Source organism: Suncus etruscus, chromosome 4 (assembly GCF_024139225.1).
Source record: "Suncus etruscus isolate mSunEtr1 chromosome 4, mSunEtr1.pri.cur, whole genome shotgun sequence".
In the NCBI taxonomy this organism is placed as follows: Eukaryota; Metazoa; Chordata; class Mammalia; order Eulipotyphla; family Soricidae; genus Suncus; species Suncus etruscus.
In genome coordinates this window covers 119,599,538-119,622,192 of record NC_064851.1, presented here as the reverse complement: position 1 = coordinate 119,622,192, position 22,655 = coordinate 119,599,538, and the positions used below count along the sequence as shown (strand labels likewise).

Here is a 22,655-nt window from a genome sequence, read left to right as displayed (position 1 = left end):
TTGAAAAACTAGAATGCAAAATTCTAATATAAAAAGAAGTAGTTTTTACAAAAATCATCTCAACTTCCAGAAAAAAATCACTAATGTGACTTAAAATAAATCTCTCAATTATATTCTCACTTTCTTATTTCTTGCCATTGAAAGTTAAAATTCCTGCACAAATTTTTATCTATTAGAGCAATGCTATTTATTTTATATCACTTAACAAGCATAATTGAAAAGTAAACCCTGAGAGATCACAGGAAAAACTAGTACTTTTAATTCAAATGTGGAAATATTGAAATAACATGATTCATACTACTCAAATTTATTCTACTTTTAAACACAGCTGTTAGAAGTAAGATTGACACCCTTTTCTTTATCTGTTTCACTGTTACTAGTATATTGCTTATACCAATTTTGCAGTGGTAATGCATATAAGTTGATAGTAATTACCCTTGACTCTTGTTTTACTGAGACTTATCATCAAAAAGAGATGTTAGATTTTGCCAAAGGTTTTTCTTCACCATTTGATACAACCATAATCTCTTTTTTTCTAGTGATACGTTAAATTATAATAATAAATATTTAACACTGAATTTTTTTTATTCTTAGAATACTATATTTGTATTATTGGAATATAACCCACTTGATAATAACATACAATTGCTTTCATATTCTATTAAATTCAGTTAATATTTAATGTATTTTCACATGCTCACTTCATTGATTTTTATCACTATATCGCACCACTGCCTTTGGGTCTTAGTGATTTCTTGTGACAGTTCTGTTGTAAAACTTAAGGATGCTCCTTTAAAAGTAATTTCCCTTTTGATCTTGCTGCTTTCAATTTTCTATTCCTATCTATGAGATTTATCATTGTGAGTAGAATGTTTCTTGGGGTCCTTTTCTTTTATTTTTTTTTCTTTTCTTTTTTTAATTCTTTTCTTTGATCACTTTTATTTAGTTGGTACTCTTCAGGCATGCAGGACTTAGTTGTGTGTACTCTTTAACTCTGGGAGTTTTTCTACAATTATGTCTTTGACTGTTGTTTCTTCATGGAGATTTTCTTCCTGGGTCTCTGAGACTCCAATGATTCTTATTCTCTTGTGTTTATCAAAAACATCTATTTTTGACTGTTCCTATAATTTTAGAATATTTTCCATTGTCTGATAATTTGTTTTAAAGTTCTTTTCCAACTTCTTCTTTTGTATGGAGTTGCTATGCATCTTATCTTCCAACTCACTGATTCTTTCCTCAGTCACTGTTACTCTGTTGGAAAGAATTTCCAGCAAGGTTTTCATTTCACTTACCAAGTGTTTCAGTCCTGTTATTTCAGCTTAGAATTTTCTCATTCTATTTTCATATCCTCTTGATATCTGTGGTTAGTTCAATTCATATCATGCCTTGAGTTCTTTGAGGATCTTCCATATAGCTTCACTAAAACCTTATCTTAAGGCTAAATAGGTCAGCACTTTCGGGTCTTCAGTGCTGCCATCTTCTTTCTCTATACATGGAGAAGGCCTGTGTTGTTTTCCCATTGTCATGCATGTAGTGTGGTGTTTTCTATGTGTTGTGCTGGAGTTCACTGACTAGCAGATATGCACAGACATGGGTGGAGTAGAGTAGCCAGACTCCTTTTGCTCTGCTCTTTGTGGGTGGGGTCAATCACCTCTGATGAAGTGCTTTCTGTGGGCTCTCCTGGATGCACTGGGTCCCAGAGTTGGGATGGCATCTTCTTTGAAGTGCGTGGCTGGTGAGGATCAGGCTCCACTCTTCAAGTTAGATCAGTTTTTGCCTTATATATTATGAGTGTTTTTATTGGCATCTACACATTGAGCTTTTATGTTTTCCTGGAGAACTGAGCTTTGTCTGTGATATCTCTGTTAAATTTATTACAGCTATTTCAACTTTTGTCTATTAATGTTAGATTGTTATGTATTCCTTTATCCCCTAATTTAATGTCTTTATATTTAAAGTGGCTTTTGTAGACCACTCAATACTATTTAGAAATTACGTAAAATTTTATTAATAATGAATTTTATTTCTGGCATAACATGCTAATTAATAATATAGATAATGCTTGTTGTCTACACTTTCAAAATCTCCCAATCTTTCTAATTGAAAAAAAATTATAGAAGACTCCAAAATTAATACTAAAATTGCTTATTATAATAAACAAAAACTGGGAAAATAAACTAAATTAAAAATCAACAAAGTACATATTCCCAGATTTTATGGTTTTAACACTAATACTATAATAATGGTCAATTTTACAATATATATAGTACCCTATGTTTTGTATTTTTATACTTTCTGTTAGTAATTATGTTATTTTAAATAATATACCTTTAAACAATATACCTTTAAAATAATTATTTTAAACAATATGCCAAGGACATATAATAAATAATATTTAAATAAAAATTATACCTGTACAAGGTATAGTGTTGCTATGCTAATTACAAATACAAGAGGCTTCATTCATACAAGAGTCAAATCTTTTTTATAACTTTAAAGTTAATTAATTATCTCCAAAAATGGAAAGAGAAAGTTCTTCACTTTATATGTAATGTTATCCAGAATATGCTAGATTAACATGTTTTACATTATGAAGCTTGGGAAAGTAGTTAAGTTTTTATTTCATAAGACAAATAAATATGATAATAATTTTAATATAATGCTCAACTTTATTTTGAAAGTGGTACTGGCTAGATTGCTTGTTTCAAATAGTGATAAATTGTAAATCAGAGATCCGCAGAAAAACATATATACAGTCTAAACTGTGTAACTTAGAAAGTTACTAGAAGTGTCACTTTTTTAAGTTGGTAAGCCATGCTAGTTTCATAATAATATTGACAAACAAATGTCTATAATGTAAGTTGCATTTATCTTGGCTTAAAAATGATATGTCGGGCCCGAAGAGATAGCACTGCGGCATTTGCCTTGCAAGCAGCCGATCCAGGACCAAAGGTGGTTGGTTCGAATCCCGGTGTCCCATATGGCCCCCCCGTGCCTGCCAGGAGTTATTTCTCAGCAGACAGCCAGGAGTAACCCCTGAAAAAGCCGGGTGTGCCCCCCCCAAAAAAATGATACGTCAAAAAAAGTGTATTAGACACTTTCCCTAGGAACAATAGCTCAGAATTACTTCAGTGTTAAGGCTATATAGATTATATTAATTCCAAATAACAAAAACTGAATGTACATCATAAAAGCCTGTAAAGCCGCCAATGAAATTCATTATATCAGGCTTTTCTATAATATCAAATAAAATACGTATCTAAAATTTCCTTTCCTAATTTAATAATACAAAATGAATTCTTCTTTTTAAATGCAATTGTTACATAATTCAAAGTGCTGGGAAATCAATTAAAAAGGTATTTTTAAATGTGAAAAAATAATAATTTTCCTCTATACAAAAAAGTCATAATATTCAATTATTTAATTAAAACATATAGTGTTAAAACACATATAGCTATATAATAGAAATTTAAAATAAATAGCTTTAACAAATAAAATTTAATCACATTCAAAAACTACAAAATGTTTCTATCTGTTTCGGAAACAATAATTTAGCAGACATAATAGGGGCAGAAAATCAGCTGTTTCTAAGTTAACTCCTAAATTTAATGTCATTTTAATTTTGAATATTTTTATTTCAAAATCCTCTTACATCACTGATATACTCTGAAATACCACTGAGAAAGTAAGTTAATAAAAGTACTAGGAACACTTTCAAAATTAAAAGCAATTCAACAGGTTAAATGTGGATAAACTATAGAACAATAGAAAAGCTCAAAATACTGTAATACATAAATGTGATAAAAAATAAGTATGAAAAAAATTTAAAATTCTTCTATCATTATTCTAAATCATGTTCATTTTAGGGTGTCTATCAGGCCATCCTGCCAGGGTAGCCTTGTGGTCCCTGACTCCATGGGGACTACGTAGAATTACATCCTCAGGCTCTAATACTGAATTGTTCTCAATTGGCTTAGTGTCACTGGGAGTGACCCCTGGGCCCTCTGAGTACTTCTTGTCAACAAACCTTCCTCCAAAATTAAATGCCTTTTAAGTTCAGGGATTTAACTGGCTAGTCCTCAGACACCTCACTGTTCTAAGCTTTTTAATAGAGGCAATCCTAGTTTTCACAAATGTTGCTATTTGGAACTGTTATTATCCTTCCTCCATTTAGAGCTTCCAACCCATTTATTTTACCAGCAAAAAACTTACTACTCATTGTTCCTTCCATTTCTCATTGGTATACTAATTAATAGAAATTATTGTCATTTACCCTTTTTAGATATTTCATAACCTTAATCATAGTTTTACTATGGTACTCAAGGTCATCCAAGATGGCTTTCATTATTTTCAAAAAGATTATTTGCTTAACATTCAAGTATTTTCCTCCTCACCTCTACTAAGTATCTCCTTTTGTCAAAAGAAAAGTTTCAACTAAGTTAAAAAAGGCAAAGGAGACCTTATTCAAGACTAGGCAATAGAGGAATACTATTGAAGTCAACTCTTCTGAAACCAATAAGTAAGAGTGTTTAAGAACTCTGGTGAGTTAGTGGAAAAGTTCTGAAAAAGTATTAGGAATTGGAAGCATAGGTCAATGGGATTAGCTCATTTATGTTTGTTAATTGGCACTTAAGGAGGTTAGGTACCTATCCTCCCATAGGAGCTCTCTTTCTGGAAGATTACATTTTCAAAAGAACTCCTTCTATGTCCTTGAGAAAGCCATTTTGGAGTTGAAAATTCACAAGAGTCTGGGAGATTTAATCTCAAGGGCATAAAGATTGAATTTAGAAGTGCAATATTTATCAAATAAAAGCTTTCAGAAATGGGACATCAAGGACATGGAGTCAGGCACAAATCTGCCTACAATTTAGTCAGGTTTAGGGAATTGGCAAAGAATTTTTGTTTGCTAAATTAAAATGACAACAAAATTTAAACTCATATTTGGGTGGTATATCAGTTGGTTCAAGGAGAGAGTGTATATGATAAAGACTACCTTTCTCATAGCCCAGAAATAAAAGTCATTATTTTGTTTAAGATGGACCATGTTCCATGCAAACCATGAAAGTTACACAAAGTTTATCAGAAGTGTGTATAAGCCTTGTATTTGCGTAATTTTCATACCACAGTGTTCTTTCTTTATCTGAAGATCTTGTACTAGATTGAATATTTTGCCATAATATTAAGCCACATTCTTTTAATTGAGAGAATATTATACCCCTTTAAATACAAAATAAGAGAAGCACTTTTTTAGTAGGATAGGATTAGTAGTTAAAGAACATGAACCATATTTTAGTGGATCTTTTTTAAAAGTACATCTGCAGGGGCCAGAGAGATAGCATCGAGGTAAAGCATTTGCCTTTCATGCAGAAGGTCATTGGATCGAATCCCGGCATCCCATATGGTCCCCTGAACATGCCAGGAGCGATTTCTGAGCTTGGAGCCAAGAGTAACCCCTGAGCACTGCCGGGTGTGAAACCTCCCCCCCAAAAAAAACATACATCTTCAGGAATTTGATCCCCCCAACTCAAGAAAAGAAAGAACCTAAGTTTTGTCAAGTATTGCTATGTGGTTTCCAAAATTAGGTTTTCTCTAACACACCATCAGGGATATAGCTGCATTACTGGGAATAATTCTTAAGTAATTGATTCTTCCTAAACTCAAAGCAGCACTGTTACTAATCTTCAAATATTACTCTTTTGCAGGTTGTGATAAAGACATGCTAATTGGCATTCTTACTCAGCGCTGCAATGCTCAAAGGCAAATGATTGCAGAGGCGTACCAGAGTATGTATGGCCGGGTAAGAGAGTTTTATCTTGATTTAACTTCTAAGAAATAACACTTTCAGTAAATAGAGGCTATTATTGTTTTTGGTGGCCTAACAGATTACAAAAACTGCAGACTTCTCAGTATGTCAGAAACTGTTCCTAAGGATTTAACATAGTTCAAGAAATAAATTAAAGATATAGCATTAAATGTTGCCATGCATGAGGTATGTTCACATTCACAGAAACTCCACTATGCTTCCCTCAAAAACTATCCTGCTTTCTAAAATGAGAAAAAATGATAACATTGCACTGCTTGTTGGTCCCATTAGGCTAAAAATGTGGCTCTGGAAACACCCTGTTTGGAGCTTTAATAAAGGCAGAAAAAGGACTAATGATCACAAAGTCAAAAAATAATATCTTTTCCTGTAAATCTCCACAAATTCTCACCTAATTCAACCATAGTGAATTCTCTGCTAGTTTTTCTTCTCACAGCATGCAGTTATAGAAACCATTAAAAAGAATAGCAGTTTAAAAATAGTTTAAAGCAATAAAACTATCCATAGTGCTTTAAAGTAATCACATTTTAATTTCAAAGCAAGTACCATTAAAGAGTCCTTTCTTTTGTTATGCATTTAAACCACAGATTCAGAACAAAAACTCTTCAGGTCAAAAGGACCTGAAATAGCAATTACTTCTCAAACTGAGCATTATTGATAAAACTCTATCATAAAACTCCCTCTGTAGAATTAGTCCACATAATATAAACTTACTCTATTTCTAAACTTGAGTATTTGAACTGCTCTTGGTACATGATCACTTTCTCTTTTACAATAAATTAATATTCTAAGAAGTCACTGCCACAAGTCAATTTAATTAGTTACAAAAGAAAAGCAGTTATTATTTTGACTGAGTAAAATCTAAATTCCCATGACAGCGGTGCCAATTTCATTTTGAAGGAAAATGAAAAAAATACAACATGTCTACTTTAATATGTATACTTCTATATTAAAGAGTAATATTTCAGCATTTTAATTTTTATTTAATTGGAAATATGCTCAAGAGGCTATTCTTGTCTTAGTGTCCTGGAGTGACATTTGGCATATTCAACAAGACATATGTGGTCAAGGAATCAAACCTAGATATGGATGTATGCAAGACAAGTGCATTCCCAGCTGTACTATCTCTTTGGACCATTTTTTTTATTTTATAGGGACTTATTTTTGAGGTAACATTGGTTGACTATCTAGTTCCTCCATGGAACTATACTATACTATATATTAAAAAAAAAAAATATATATATATATGGTACTATACTATATATTCACCACCAAAGTCCTCTCTCCCAATATCTAATGGATTCCTCTGACCTATCATATCCTTCCTCTATGGTAATCAAACTTTTGTTTATAACACAAATGTTTATTTGTTATGTTGTTGTTTCTTTGTATTTAAGAAAAGTCATGGTACCTGATTTACCTTAGCATAATCCCATCAAGCTCCACTCAACTGTCACAATAGCAAAAGTTAATATAATATCTGAATAGTATTTTATTGTGTGTATGTTATATATATGTATATGTATACACACACACATATATATATATACACACCAAAATATATTTTCTTAATCCATTCATATTTCTGGACATTTTTCAATATTAATATTACAAATATGCTAGAATCAACATAAGGGTACACAATTTTTTAATTAGTGTTTTCATATTGTTCAGCTAATACCTAGAAGTAGAATTGTTGAAATATGAGATATTTTTAGTTTCGAATTTTAAAAATCCTCATACTGGGCCCGGAGAGATAGCACAGCAGTGTTTGCCTTGCAAGCACCTGATCCAGGACCAAAGGTGGTTGGTTCGAATCCCAGTGTCCCATATGGTCCCCCATGCCTGCCAGGAGCTATTTCTGAGCAGACAACCAGGAGTAACCCCTGAGCACCGCCAGGTGTGACACAAAAACCAAAAAAAATATATATATATCCTCATACTGTTTATTGAAGTGACTGCCAATTTATAAAACACAGTTTATAATAATGTGTTAGTGTTCGTTTTTCTATTACATGTTACATAATTTTAATCTTGTTATATGTTTTTACCTATATTAATTTGACAATGATGAAAGCTATTTTATATTCATTTATATTCTGAAATGATTTGGAATATTTTGATCATTATTAATTTTAAATTATTTTATTAAGTAAATATATATATAAACCGTCTCCATATTTTTGTTTTATATTTACAATGAAAAATTGTCTTCATATACTTATTACCCATTTTTAAAGTATTTTAAAAAGTATCATTGTGGGGTGGGGAAAAAAGTATCTTTGCAAACCCACTATTATTTGATTAGATTGTTATTTATTTTGTGAGTCCTTTATATAGTTAATAGGAATATATTGTCATAAATAAGAATTGTAAGCACCTACTAGATTTTAATTTGGCTTTTATTTTCATAGTGGTTATAAATTTTTGGATTTGACTAATTATCACAACAAAAACCCATCAGTTTTTTTATACATCAAGTTAATTTAGTTTAAAGCATTATTTAAAACTAGAACACTAAAACAAAGGAAAACAATTAAGAAATGGGGTACCTACATTCAGAGAAAAGTCTTTCATTAAAGAATGTTTGCTTTGTCTTCTCTCAGTGATAAGTATTATTCCATTGTGAAATCACAATTTCTTTATTGACTTTTCTCATTATTAAGTACTAATCCACTGTGAAAGAACAATTTCTTTATTATTGTGAATTTGGGTTGCTTCCATATCTTTATTACTATAAATAATGTTGTGAAGAACATTGATGTATATCTGTCATTTTGGATAAATTTTGTGTGTTCTTGGAGTAGATGCTAGAAATGGAAGATTTTATATTAATTTTTAAGATATCTATCAGTTGTTTTCCAAAAACACTGAACCAGGCAGTTGTCCCAACAACTAAAGGAAATCATGCCAAATGAAAAGGAAAGAGACAAACACCATATTATCTCATTTATATAAGGAACCTAAGAAACAAAGCAAATACTAGAAAATCCATACTGAAAATAACCATGAGATATGGTTAATAGAATAGTTGTTGAGAGTGGTGTGAGTTGGGTTAAGAGAACCGTGTGACATTGTGACCTTCTTAGAAAGGAGAGAGAGAGATTCCCAATTCTGAAAGAACTACAGCAACCTAATGCCTCCCCAAAACCCTCCAACAGATAGGGCCCAGCTGCATGACTTGGTCTTATTAAAAGTCTTAGCCACCTAATTTGTTTTAGATCTATAGATCACGGACCACGTGGACACTTTAGTATCTTGTAACGTAAATCTAATAATATCACAGGAAATTTAATGAAAAGTTGCATAGTATTCTACCTGCTTCCATGAGCCAAACTAGTGGTACAAAAGGCTCAAGTATTACCAAACAATAACCTATTAAATCCTGAGACACTGACCTTGCTAACACCATGGAGAGATAAACATTTCAAAATGACCCTTGTGGATTTATTTGATAATTCTAGTTGCCTTTGTGTTATAACAACTAATATAAAGTAAATGTGTTTGTACCTGCATAAAGGCAGGCTACAGTGGTGGATGGGGGATATTGGTGAAAGTATGGTCACACTGGTAGTAGGACTGGTGAACACTTAAAGCCTGAAATAACTATTTTGAACATCTTGGTAAATCATGGTATTATAATAAAAACTAGGGGGAAAAAGTGGTGGTGAGTGGGAGGATTCTTGTACTTTGGTGGTAGGTATGATGTAGCATCACTCAAGTATAAAATAACAGCAGTGGCACCATTCTAAAATAAATACAAAAGGGCGAGGGGCAAAACAATAGCACAGTAGGTAGGACTACATTAGCCTTGCACAAGGCCAACCCAAGTTTAATCCCGCATTCCTTATAGTTCCCTAAGTCTACCAAGAGTAAGTTCTGAGTTTAGAGTCAAAAGTAACAAGTGAGCACTATCAAGTGTGACACAGACCAATAAATTAATATATTAAATATATACATAATAAATTAATTAAAAACGAACTTCCTAAACCAAAAAATTCCAGAAACAAATGCCAGTGAAGAAATAAAACTCTGTCACAAATTGGGTGAAAATGCCAGGATTTTGTTGAGGATCTTTGCATCTGTGTTCAACAGGGATATTGGTCTGTAATTTTCTTTTTTGGCAGCATCTCTGTCTGGTTTGGGTTTCAAGGTGATGTTAACTTCATAGAAACTATTTTTCAATTTTATGAAAGAACTTCATAGAAACTATTCTTCAATTTTATGAAAGAGCTTTAAAAGGATTGGTAGAAGTTCCTCTTGAAAGGTTTGAAAGAACTCATTAGTGAACCCATTTGGGTGTGGATTTTGTTTTTAGAAAAATATTTGATCACCATTTTAATTTCTTCAATAGTGCTGGGGCTGTTTAAATATGCTACATCATCCTTATTAAATTGTGGAAAGATATGAGTCTAAGAATTTGTCCATTTCTGCCAAGTTCCCATGCTTCAAGGCATAGATTTTCTCAAAGTAGTCTCTTATTACCCTTTGAATCTCTGCAATATCTGTAGTGATCTCCCCATTTTTCTTTCTAATCTGGTTTATCAAGTTTCTCTCAATTTCTTTTTGAGTTTTGACAATTGTTTATCAATATTGTTTTTATCAAAGTACCAACTTTTGCTTTTGTTGATCTTTTTTTCTGGATTTCCACTTCATTGATTTCTGCTCTACGTATTTTTTTTATTTCCTTCTGCCTATGTATCTTTGGTTCCTTTCGTTGATCATTTTCTAATTTTATATGCTATTTTATAATTTTTAATTTTATATAATTTAATTTATTTTAAATAAAATTTATAATTTTATAAGCTATTCGTGTGGTTTCCTTCTTCCTTCATGATGTGTACTTGCAATGCTATAAATTTTCCTCTCAGTACCAGTTTGCTGTGTCCCATAAATTCTGATAATTTGTGTCTTTATTGTCATTTGTTTTCAAGAATGTTTTGATTTCCTCTTTGATTTCATCTCTGAACCACTTGTCAGTAGTAGCTGTTTAATTTCCAGGTATTAAATGTTTTCTTCTGTGTCCCTTTGTAGTTCACATCTAATTTAATTGCCTTGTGATCAGCAAAGGTGGTCTGTAAGATTTCTATCCTCTTGATTTTATGGATGTATGTTTTATGGGCCAGCATGTGGTCTATCCTGGAGAATAACTCAAGTGAATGTGTATCCAGGTTTCTGGGGATGGAGTGCCCTATATATAACTATTAGCCCACTCTTCCATTTCTCTTTTCAGAGCTAGTATATTTTTGTTGGGTTTCAGTCTTGTTGACCTATCTAGGGGTGTCAAGGCAGTGTTGAGGTCTCCCACAATTATTGTGCTGTTATTGATATCTTTTTTCAGATTTGTCAACAATTGTATTAAATATTTTGCTGTTCCCTCATTGGGTGCATATACCAATTTTTGTACCGGTTTACTGACTATTAATTCCTACAGATCAAGAAAATTAGTCAGTTAACAGCTGCATGTGATTATGCTAGAGTGAAGAAATATGTAAGTGAAGAAATGTTAATCATTGATAATTGGGAAAAAAATGTATGTCTGTGCCTTTCTCACAAGGGAGGCTCATATCTCTGATACTATGAACTATACAAAATTCCCTGTAAAGGTTGTCTAAACAAAGGACATGTCAGTGTCTCACTTTGCATAAAGTCAGAAATAGAGGCCTACAGAAAAATATTTCGCAACAATATCAACCCTAATTTCTAAAAACTGAACTGTCACTAGTGCTGAAATTTCCTGAACATACTATTCCTTAAGGCACTCCTCTTATTTAGACCAACAAAGACTGATACCAAATTCATCAATTTGTCTCATATAGAATGTAGATATCAGAGAACTCCAAGCAGCAAGGGATGTCAATTGGCTGTATTGATCCCAACTGTACCTCCACAGGAGACTGGGCCCAATGAGCTAAACAAATCCCATCAATCATTGGGCCTATCTTTTTTTTAAAGGCCTTTGTTTAAGCTTTACTACTGACATTTCCACTTGGTTTGAAAATTTTATCTACATACAGTAGAGTGTAATAAACATGGCATAGGCTTCATCTTAGCCCACAAGATGGAAGTTGAGGGCAAGTATTTTATCCATTACAAACCTGGTCAGAGTTGAGGTTGACTTGAACAAATAGGTAATGCGAAATAGATATCACTTCTTAATTGTCAAGGTACAATGTTGCTCTGATACTAGTAAATTTTATTATCCTAGTAGCTGCAATTTTGCCTTTTTTTCTCTTAACATATCCATCTTTAGTCCTGATATTTCTTTTGAAAAAAACTTGCAGAAAAGACGAGGAAATATTCATAAGTCATCCGAAAAGCTACACTATTCTCTACATAAACAGTACACTAAACAAGTATACATATAACTTGGCACTATGAGGAGTACAAAGATATCCAAAGTAACTAAATCAGAATCCCTATGCCATTTTTATAGATTATAGGCCAGAGATTAAACCAAACCCCCTGAGGTTGGTGATGTTAAGAGAAAGAAAGAAATATGCTAAGATGGATAGGGTATGATTTTAAATTTTCAAAACCATGTCTATATAAATAGTTACCTGCTTTGCTCAATAATTAAATACCCTTGACATCAATATGTGAGGTTTTTTTCCATATATTAAATCATTATTATTAAACTACCTAGAGTTACATAAGAACTGTAAAGTGTTGGGTGACACAGAATGATTCCCAATTTAGACACCAACTGCAAGGTCTAACTTGGCCCCTATAATTCTGACAGACTTTCTATAAATCAGGAGTTATTACATAATCCTTTCTATGGGTCATAACCTGTGATAGCTATGATATATGCTATTATTATGATTTTAGTATAAATTTAATTATAAAGCATACAGCTCTGGAACAGCTCATTGAAAGAGAATGAAAGAGTAAATTATTAAAAAGTGATGAGACTAGAGAGGTAAAGTTCAGGTAAAGTTCTTGCCTTCCATGCAGCTACCCAAAATTCAATCCTTGGCATCACATATAGTCCCCTGAGCCCAACCAAGGCAAAACCTGAGTGCAGAGCCAGAATTGTCTCTGTACAAGTGTATGTACCCCAAAACAAACAAGAAGTACAAATGAAGTGAAAGAAGCTTCTAGTCCATGCCCTCTGCAGGTATGTTGACTTTTCTAGGAGTTTGATGGTCCACAAACATGAAATTTCTTCCATATTGTTTGAGTTTTAATGGAAGATTTATATTATCAGTATGACTTATCAAGCCATTGCCTACTAGTGATTATGTTTATCTATAGCCCTCCACCCCTCCAGTCTTTTCAACTCCTCTATGGCAGTAAAATTAAAAGTTCCAACCTCTAATCAGAGTTACTTTGAAAAACAAGAGCTGCTTCATTAGCCTAAATTCAGGTATAACTGAAAAGGACTTATTATATATAAGAAATTATTATCTATTTGACCCTTTAAGAAAAGTACATGGTTCTTAAATAAAGCAATTACTAAGAAAAAAGAAAAATAACATGGTTTTATGTACTCTGTGCCAGAAACTAGAAGTAATGATTAAATATCTCTATTTATATTTTCCATATGTCACACTAACCTGTTCCTCTTTTTATTATTAATTAATTAAGAGAAAAAATTCACATTCATTAACTTGACTGAAAACTGTGCAGATCAGAAAACGGCAAAAGTAGTAGTCAGAAATATGACTGAGTGGATCAATTACCAAAACTAGAACATAATTGATAGTAGGATGTATGAAAAGACACCAAATATTTGACCATCAGTCTAAACTGATGAAATTAGGATAAAAATTACATCAGAGTTACACTTAAGTAGTCCGGAAAGTCAAACAAAAGGACACTGTTTAACTCAATTACTATCTGATATGGCTGGAGTTAGCGATTAAACAGGTAAAACTATATTGCTACTTGAGTGTCAATGGTTCTGATGCCTCCGGTATGCCTATCAACCATTAGAAGTTCATATGTCAGTAATGTGCTGTAATGAGGCTCCACGAGCTTCCATTTCCCTTAGATTAAGTAAAGCAAATCTACTTTTGACAATAATTATAAACTTTGACATCTGTACATGAGTCAATTGATCATATATCCTGTTTATGATGACATATTTGCCATGATGTCATCTCATGATGGACTGAAGATGCAGCAGCATACTCTTGGCAATGCAGACCTGACTAACATTTAGTTGCCAGTTGGTTTCATCACTCATTGATGTTATTATCTATATAAGAGACATAAAAATACTAATAATAATTGCAGCCACAGATTATTTCCACAGAATTTTGTCCAAAAGAAACTGATATTTAAACATCCAGGCTGTATTTATCCAAGTGTCAAACCAAAGAAATAGGCCTAGTTATCTACAAGAGAATAAAAAGATCTTTAAAAATTACCAAGGTCAGTAATAGAGAGAACTGAGAATAGCCTTGATTTCTATTAATTTAAACAGAAAATTGCCATTTTGAGTTCTGCACAGTTGTTAAATTGAACAGCAACAATAACCCAGTGGACACCATCTGGTTTCAACATATCTGAACCATCAGTGAACCAGGCCAAGCCATTAAAGGGTACAGATTGTAATCTCCATTAATTCAATCACTTATTTCAAATAGCATTGTTCGCAATTTCCCTAATAGAAATAATTTCCTTTCACTTTAATTTTTAAATTTTATATTTTAATAAAATTGTAATTATTTATCACATACATATAGAACTAAAGTTTCATGCCTCTATATAATAATTCTCAGCACATACACAATTAAAGTTCTAGAGCTATAACATTATCAAAATGAGTTCCTGCACCCACTTGTCTTATCCACCTTACCCTTTCCCTCTAGTAAGCACCATGTATTTCACAGAGTTGAAGAGTTATATTTACTGTACTTTGTATTAGTTTGCTTTGGTTATTTACATTTCTCATGAGTAAAAACATCTAGTAATTGTCTTTTATTTCATTACTTTTTTCACTTTGTAAAATTACCTCTAGTTCTATCGAGATTATGACACCCTTTTTACTTGTTTTCAAATACATAAATAGTATTCCAAATATGTATATTTACAGAGATTTGTGGGGATATTTTGGAGGATGCTGTACCCAGTGATGGTTAGAATCACTCTTGGTAGATGCTTACAGGTCTGTTCAAATATACAGGTCTGGTCTTAGTCAAATCTGGTCTCAGTAATGCAAACCATTAAGGTCTAGCCTTCTGAATGATTCTCCCAGGCCATAATATGTAAGATGTTTATTTTTAATCTTTGTATCAGTCAATGGATTTTAGGCTGATTTCATGTATGAATATTGTGTAGTATTTTCATATGAACACTGGTGTGGGAAGATCCTTTAAAATTAGTATTTTATGTCTTTCAAATAAATGCCTAGGAATTTCTTGAATAGCTGCAGTAAAGATAAGATGTTGGTAGACCAGATTAATTTTTTTCTTCAATAATGCTGTTTCCACTTTGTTTGTTTTTCTTATTACCATTTGAATCTCTGCAATATCTGTAGTGATCTCACCCTTCTCATTTCTTATATGGGTTATCAAGTTTTTCTTTCTTTGTGAGATTTGCCAATGGGCTATCAATCTTGTTTATTATTTCAAAGAACCAACTTCTGCTTTAGTTAATCTTTCAAATTGATTTTTGGGTTTTCACTTCATTGATTTCTGCTCTGAGCTTTGTTATTTCCTTCTGTTTCCATATTTTTGATTTCTTTTGTTGGTCATTTTCCAATTTTATAAGCTGCAGCATTAAGCAATTCAGATATGCTCCTTCTTCCTTCCTGATGTATGCTTGTAAAGCTATAAATTTTCCTCTCAGTACTGCTTTTGTTGTGTCCCATTGGTTCTGATAGTTTGTGTTTTCACTGTCATTTGTTTCCAGGATAGTTTTAATTTCCTCTTTGAATTAATCTCAGACTCACTCACTGATTGTTCAGTAGTAGGCTGTTTAATTTTCAGGTGTTAAAATTTTTCTTCTGTATCCCTGTGTAGTTCCATCTAATTTCAGAGCCTTGTGGTCAGAGAAGATAGCCTGAAAAATTTCTATCCTCTTGATTTTACGTTTTATGTGCCAGCATGTGGACTATCCTGAAGAATGACCCATGTACATTGAAGAAGAATGTATATCCAGGTTTCTGGGGATGGAGTGTCCTATCTATATCTATATCTATATCGATATCAATATCTATGTCTATGTCTATATCTATATCTATCTACAAGGCCTCTTTCATCCATTTCTCTTTTCAGGGCTAGTATATTTTTTTGGGGTTTCAGTCTGGTTGACCTATCAAGTGTTGACAGGGCTGTGTTGAGATCTCCCACAATTATTGTTATTATTGATGTCCTCTTTCAGATTTGTCAATAATTGTATTAGATATTTTGCTGTTATCTCATTGGGTGCATATATGTTTAGTATTGCAGTTTCTTTCTGTTGCACATATATCCCTTGATTAGTATAAAGTGTCTGTCTTTGTCCTTTACAACTTTTCTGAGTCTAAAGTTTTTGTCATCTGATGTTAATATGGCCACCCGAGATTTTTTAAGGGTGTTGTTTGGTTGGATAATTTTCCTCCAGCCTTTGATTTTGAATCTATGTTTGTTCTATTAGGTGTGTTTATTGTAGGCAACAGAAGGCTGGTTTTAGTTTTTTGATCCATTTAGCCACTCTGTATCTCTTAACTGGTGTATTTAGTCCATTAACATTGAGGGAGATGATTGTCATGTTATTTAATGTAATCATTATGTATAAGTTTGGTGTGTCTGTTGGTCAGTCTTTTTTTAAAGTAGACCTTTCAGTTTTTCCTTTAAGGCTGCTTTTGCATCTGTAAAGTTTCTGAGCTGTTGCTTATCCATGAAGCTTTATATCTTTCCTTCAACCCTGAATGTGATTCAGGCTGAGTGCAGTATTCTAGATGAAGTATCCATTTCATTCAGATTTGTCACAATATCCCTCCACTGTCTTCTGGCCTTGAGAGTGACATGTATGCCGTAAATCTTAAGGATGCTCCTTTGAATGTAATTTCCCTTTTGATCTTGCTGCTTTCAGTATTCTATCTCTATCTGTGGGATTCGTCATTGTGACTAGTATATGTCTTGGGGTGCTTTTCTTTGGGTCTCTTTTAGCTAGTACTCTCCTGGCATTCAGGATTTGATTTCATGCAGTCTTTAGTTCGGGAGTTTCTCTGTGACAATGTCTTTGACTGTTAATTCTTACTGGGGATCTTCTTCCTGAACCTCTGGGACTCCAGTGATTCTTCTGTTGTTTCTGTTGAGTTTATCAAAGACATCTATTTTTATCTGTTCACATTCTTTGAGTACTTTTTCCACTGTCTGATCATTTGCCTTATGGTTCTTTTTCAATCTCTTCTGCTGTATGGAGTTGTTCTGCATTTCATCTTCCAATTCACTGATTCTGTCCTTGGCTACTGTTACCTTTTTGAAGAGGCTTTCCATTGAGGTTTTCAGTTCAGCTACCATGTTTTTCAGACCTGTTATTTTAGTTAGGAGTTATCTGATTTCTATCTTTGTGTTCTGTTTAGCTAGAGCTATGTTTTCTTTGATTTTCATGAGGATCCTCTAGATTTCTCTTCTAAACTCCTTATCTGAGAGATTAATCAAATGGTTGGTATTTTTTGGATCATTAGAGCTATCATCTTCATTCTCTGTGCTTGGTGTTTGCCTATGTGGTTTCTCACGCTTGTAGTGTAAACTTTTTCTGCATGTTATGGTGGGGTTCATTAGTTAAAAAGAGTACATTGCCACAAAACAAAGTCTGGAGCCTCTAAGAGACAGTTTTTGCTGGGTTTTTCTTGGACTTCTTAGGAGAATTTCAGGAGACAGAAGAGTAGAGAAACACATAAAGGCGACAGGTCCCCCACAGTCTCTCCCAGTTGCAAAGCTTACAGCAGGGGCAGACTTCTCCCACCTTCACAGAGGAAGGAGCTACCTTTCTGCTTGGGCACACGGGTAGCCAGTTTTCATTCAGTCTTTTTTGGTCTTTCTGCTTGGGCACCTCTCAGAGACAGTTTTTGCTGGGCTTTTCTTGGCCCTCTCAGGAGAGTTTCAGGAGACAGAATAGAGAAACACACAAAGCTGACAGTCCCCCACAATCTCTCTCAATTGCAAAGCTCTGTTTTTTTCCTTGACTTATTAACTCATCAAGTTGCAAGAGACTCATCCAAAAGGAAATTTAGGAAAACAGTAATGGTCTCCAAGCATTTGGCCAAGCAGCAAGATAATGGCTGCTTTGTTCCCCAAGTGATTCATGTGAGAGCTCTTTGAGAAAAGTGACAAGTTTACAGGACAAACCTCCTGTAATAGAGTTGTAGCAGAGATCACTAGGTTATTGTAACAGGAGCCCCCATGATGCTATATTCCCTGCTTGTTGAGATCATTCCCATTGGTACTTAGAAGAATGTGTTTTAGAAAAAAAATGACCAATCTTAGTCAATGATGTAAGTTATTAAAATAACAATGCAAGGTGAGAAAAATAAAATGACTTAATACAAATGTTAATATACTAAATATTATATATTTAATGATATTAAATTAAATATTAAAATATATTTATTATAAAATGTTTAAAATAACACAATGGATCAGTTCAGAGGGCCACAATAAGGTCAGAAATTTAGCTTCTATGTTGTTTTATTTTATTTTTAAATTATTATAGTTTTTACATATTTACAATAATGTTAGTTTATGGTTTTAATGTATAATTACCTAACCTCACTACTGTCAATGTTCCCAAGACCTTTCACCAATGTCCTACATTACTCCAGTAATGTAAAATCTTTGATTTCTGTCCCCAGTGTACTCTAATTACTCCCCACTTTTATATCATAGTCTCAATTCAGCAATTCTAGACCAGGTTTTGCCACCATTTAGTAACCTCTGTAGCCTTGGTTTGTTTCTTCACATGCCACAGATAAATGAAAATAATCCAGTTTTTTTCCTTCTATTACTTAACATGACACCATCCAATTCACTCTATCTACAATAAACTACATTATTTCATCTTTACTTATGTCTACATAATTTCCATCAATAATTTCCATTGATGATATATATCATAACTTTTGTATCCATTTATCTAACATTGGATATTTGGGTTGTTTGATTTCCTATTGTATTAAGTACTGCAGTAATCATATAAGTGCATTTACATTTAAGTTTTGTGTTTTGTGATAAGTGTCACGAAGTGGCATATAGGTCATAAGGAAGTTATCTACTTTATATTTTGATAAATCACCAAATAGTTTTATGTAGGGCTGAACTAGACTACATGCTTATCAACAGTGACTTTTCACCATGTTTCTGCTAACACTACATTAAATTAAAAAGGGTTTATATAACAAAAAAAAATCCCTGACTGACAAAAAAAAAAGCAACCTACCAACTGGGAAAATTATTTTCTCAGAACATCAGATAAAGGGCTAATATCCATAGTATTTGAAATAATCACAAAACTTTGCAACCAAAAAAATTGAATAATCCCATCAAAAAAATTGGAATCCAGGAGTATCCTAGAGAACAAAGACAAAAGTAAGCCCTGAGAATTGTGGCATGATTTTTTATTGTTAAATAGGGAAAGGAAATGAACAAATATTTCCATGAAGAATAAATACATACAGTCACCAGGCATAAGAAAAGTATTCATTATGACTTATAATTAGGTAAATTAAAATCAAAATGACAATGCAATATAATTTTTTGTTATAGAGAACAGCATGTCTTGACTGGAAATAATCACTTCCCTTTTTCAACTTCAAATATTGTTCACATCCATCATTTGAATCTAGGTGAAGCCAATTCAACCAATAGAACTGTGTAGAACTGTGACTTAGACACCTATATCTAACTTTATATAAATCACTCTTTCTACTTCTTCCATACTCCCTTAATATATAAAATAGATGAATCAACTCTTGTCCACAATGGAAGCATGAAGACTTTAACTCAGTTGTAATTAATATTTTACCTGAAAACAGCAGTGGTTGATGTAGAGGGAAGATCAAAAGGCAAGAAAAAGAGCAACTCTGAACCAGTAAATAAGATTTGTTTCTTGTGTGGTAGCAGTACATCCTTCAAAATTTCAAGATAACCTGACTTTCTATAATTAGTGGCATGTTCATTAATAATGGCATATTTTCAGTGCCAAGTTTCTGATTCAGCAACCAAAGTAAAATTCAAGTGTAGTCAAAGGACTACACTTCTTTCCTGGTGTGAATTTGACTAAGTTGTGATGTCATTTTCTATGTAAGTTTTTCTTTCTTAATCTTCTTTACTTAATCTTTGATATTGTGTATTAAGAAACATATTAGTCTAATTCTATTAAAGTAAGAGAATTTATGTATTATCTAAAATTTAAAATAGTCTCTAATATTTTCTAGTTTCTCCTGTGAATCCTATTCAATACTTTACTCCTTTGTTCTATCTTCAAAATATACTAAACTCGCATTAATATAATCTATGCCTTGTTTCTGTGATACTTTTTGCATTTTCCCAATTAATAATTAAAATTACCATTTATTAACATATATTTCCATTACTAATTCAAAATTAGCTATTAATCTGGTAGTCTTTAACATATAATTGCATTTTTTAATTTCAGAAGATTTTAGTTATGGAATTGTATTTATTTTATTAAGTCTATAAGTTGTTTGTTTATTATCTTTTCCTTTCAAATTCTTACTGTTTAAAATCTGGGCTTCTAAAACTTTTGCTTGTAAAAAATAATCACTAACTATTTTCTGAAAAAGTTGTTTTAAGTGCATCTCAATGAATATGCTATTTACTGAGAATTTATATTTGGTTTAAAGAGTAAGAGTTGATTTTGTATTTGCCTCTTCCTGGTGTCCCAGAAGAATCACCAGTTAAGGATCAATTTCATAATGACTTGGTATCATAGAGTCATCATCTGAGTCGAGGAAAATAAACTTGAAATTCAAGCTTAGCATAGACACAGCTATATTATTTTGAACTTTTAGGAAATATTCTACTTCTACTTAAACTCCAGTCAGTGAGTTGTGAGTGGCCTGCCTATTTCCCAATGAATCAAAGGGTCATTTATTTGTGCTTTGCATTTTTACAGAGCATTTAATCCTTTGATGATACAACATCACATAAAAGGTTTTAGATTTATATCCCTGAGTTGCACTGATTTCATGAGTAATTATTCTCTCTCTCTCTCTCTACAATATCATTCATTGAAACTCAAAGCAAATAGCTCTCTTAACCAAGACTTCCTCTAGCCAGAATCCTGCAATGATATGCTCAAGGTCAACAGCTCATTCACTTACCCTTTAATTTTCTTTTTTTCCTGGTTTTTATACCCAAGATTGAACTTTCCTTTAATATCAAGACTAGTCTCAAATGAATATGTTATATTTTATCATTCTGTTTGAAGAGGGAAGGTTTTAGCTTTGATGTTACACTTCTCCTAAAGACCAGAGTAGTAATATTTTTCCTTTTGTCCTCCTCTCTCCATTTACTATTGTTGCACCAAGAGTCACTAAAAGTCACACACTTGGTTTTGGAGCTCACACTAAGTTGCAGTACTTGTCAAGGGCACACACCTGATTGTGGTGCTAGTTTACACTTGGTAGTAATGCTCTAGAAATCATCCACTTGTGCTGTCAAGGACCCCTTAGGCAGTGCTGCGACCGTTCAACCACTTAAGAGTTGGTTTCAAAATTTCAGCTGGCAGTTTCATACCTCAAGGCAATACTTTACCACTGAGCCACATGCTTGGGCCCAAAGTATTTTTTAATTGACAAAATATCAACAAGAAATAGCACCAAAAATGAAATCATTAAATAAATTTTAAAAATATTAAGTTTTCTAAAGTATATGTTCTTTCCAATGAAATGACAAAGGACTTTGTACATTAAAGCATGCTAGTATTTATACAGTGATTGCTGGCTGGATAGAATTAAACCCAATTTTAGTTTGTATTTTTTATAGGCTTGTATCATTAGTGTTCAAATAGCAAGTATCATTTTTCATAACAGGAAAAAGTTATAACTTAAAAGCATATAAATTGGTTCCCTTAAGCAAAGTCAGAGAAGCAAAACATTAGTCATACCTCTATTTCTTGTCCCTGATTATACATAATTAGATAAAGGTACGAGGAACATGGAAGAAGAAATTGCCATTTTAATTTAAATGGGATGGTCAAAAGAGCTCCTATATGGGTAATCTGCAGTTTCAGCAGCAGCAACAGAACAGCTCAATTTGAAAAGCAAGTACTCATTAGCTTAATGCAAGGCCAAACTGTGATTCCCACAGAGTCCCTTAGGGCAAGTCTGTAAAACAAGAAAGAGAGGCAGCCAAGCTGGGCAAAGCCATACTCTAAGGGTTGCCTCTGCAGTTATTTATATAAATCCAAGTGAGGTTTTAAGATTCTAATTAGAGTACCTATTTGAAAATTCCTCTTTGAACTTGCAAAGTTTAGTTATTTAAATATATTATTCAATATTTATCTTCCTAACTTGATATAATAATCACCTTCCTGATAGCTTGATACTATTTCTACTACTAATCAGAGCATTAATAATATATTGTATCATAATTTCTGATATTTCTATTCCACCTTCACTAAATATAATTGTGTGTGGAAAATATATGTATCTCTGAAAACCAAGAATAAATTCAAGCAAATAAATTAATCTTACCAGGCAGTTCTATGAACTGTTGAGATAGCATAAATAGAAAAACCTAAAGTCTTAACAAAAAGGAGCTTAAGTTCTACCTAGGTATAGAAATATTGCTAAAACATGTCATGTTGAAAGGCATTAAGTACTACGGGCAAAAATGAAGTCAGAAAAGAAATCATGAGAAGAGTCAAGGGGACA

General features: G+C 32.7%; 1 protein-coding gene across 1 annotated transcript in view; it reads left to right on the top strand.

Moving 5' to 3' along the window:
- The window catches only part of ANXA10 (annexin A10), a 147,313-nt gene that overhangs the window by 115,475 nt on the left and 9,183 nt on the right, over positions 1 to 22,655 (top strand). Inside the window, exon 3 of the mRNA XM_049772677.1 lies at positions 5,703 to 5,797. Within this exon, the coding sequence (XP_049628634.1) occupies positions 5,703 to 5,797 (95 nt within the window). The remainder of the gene's footprint in view (positions 1 to 5,702; positions 5,798 to 22,655) is intronic.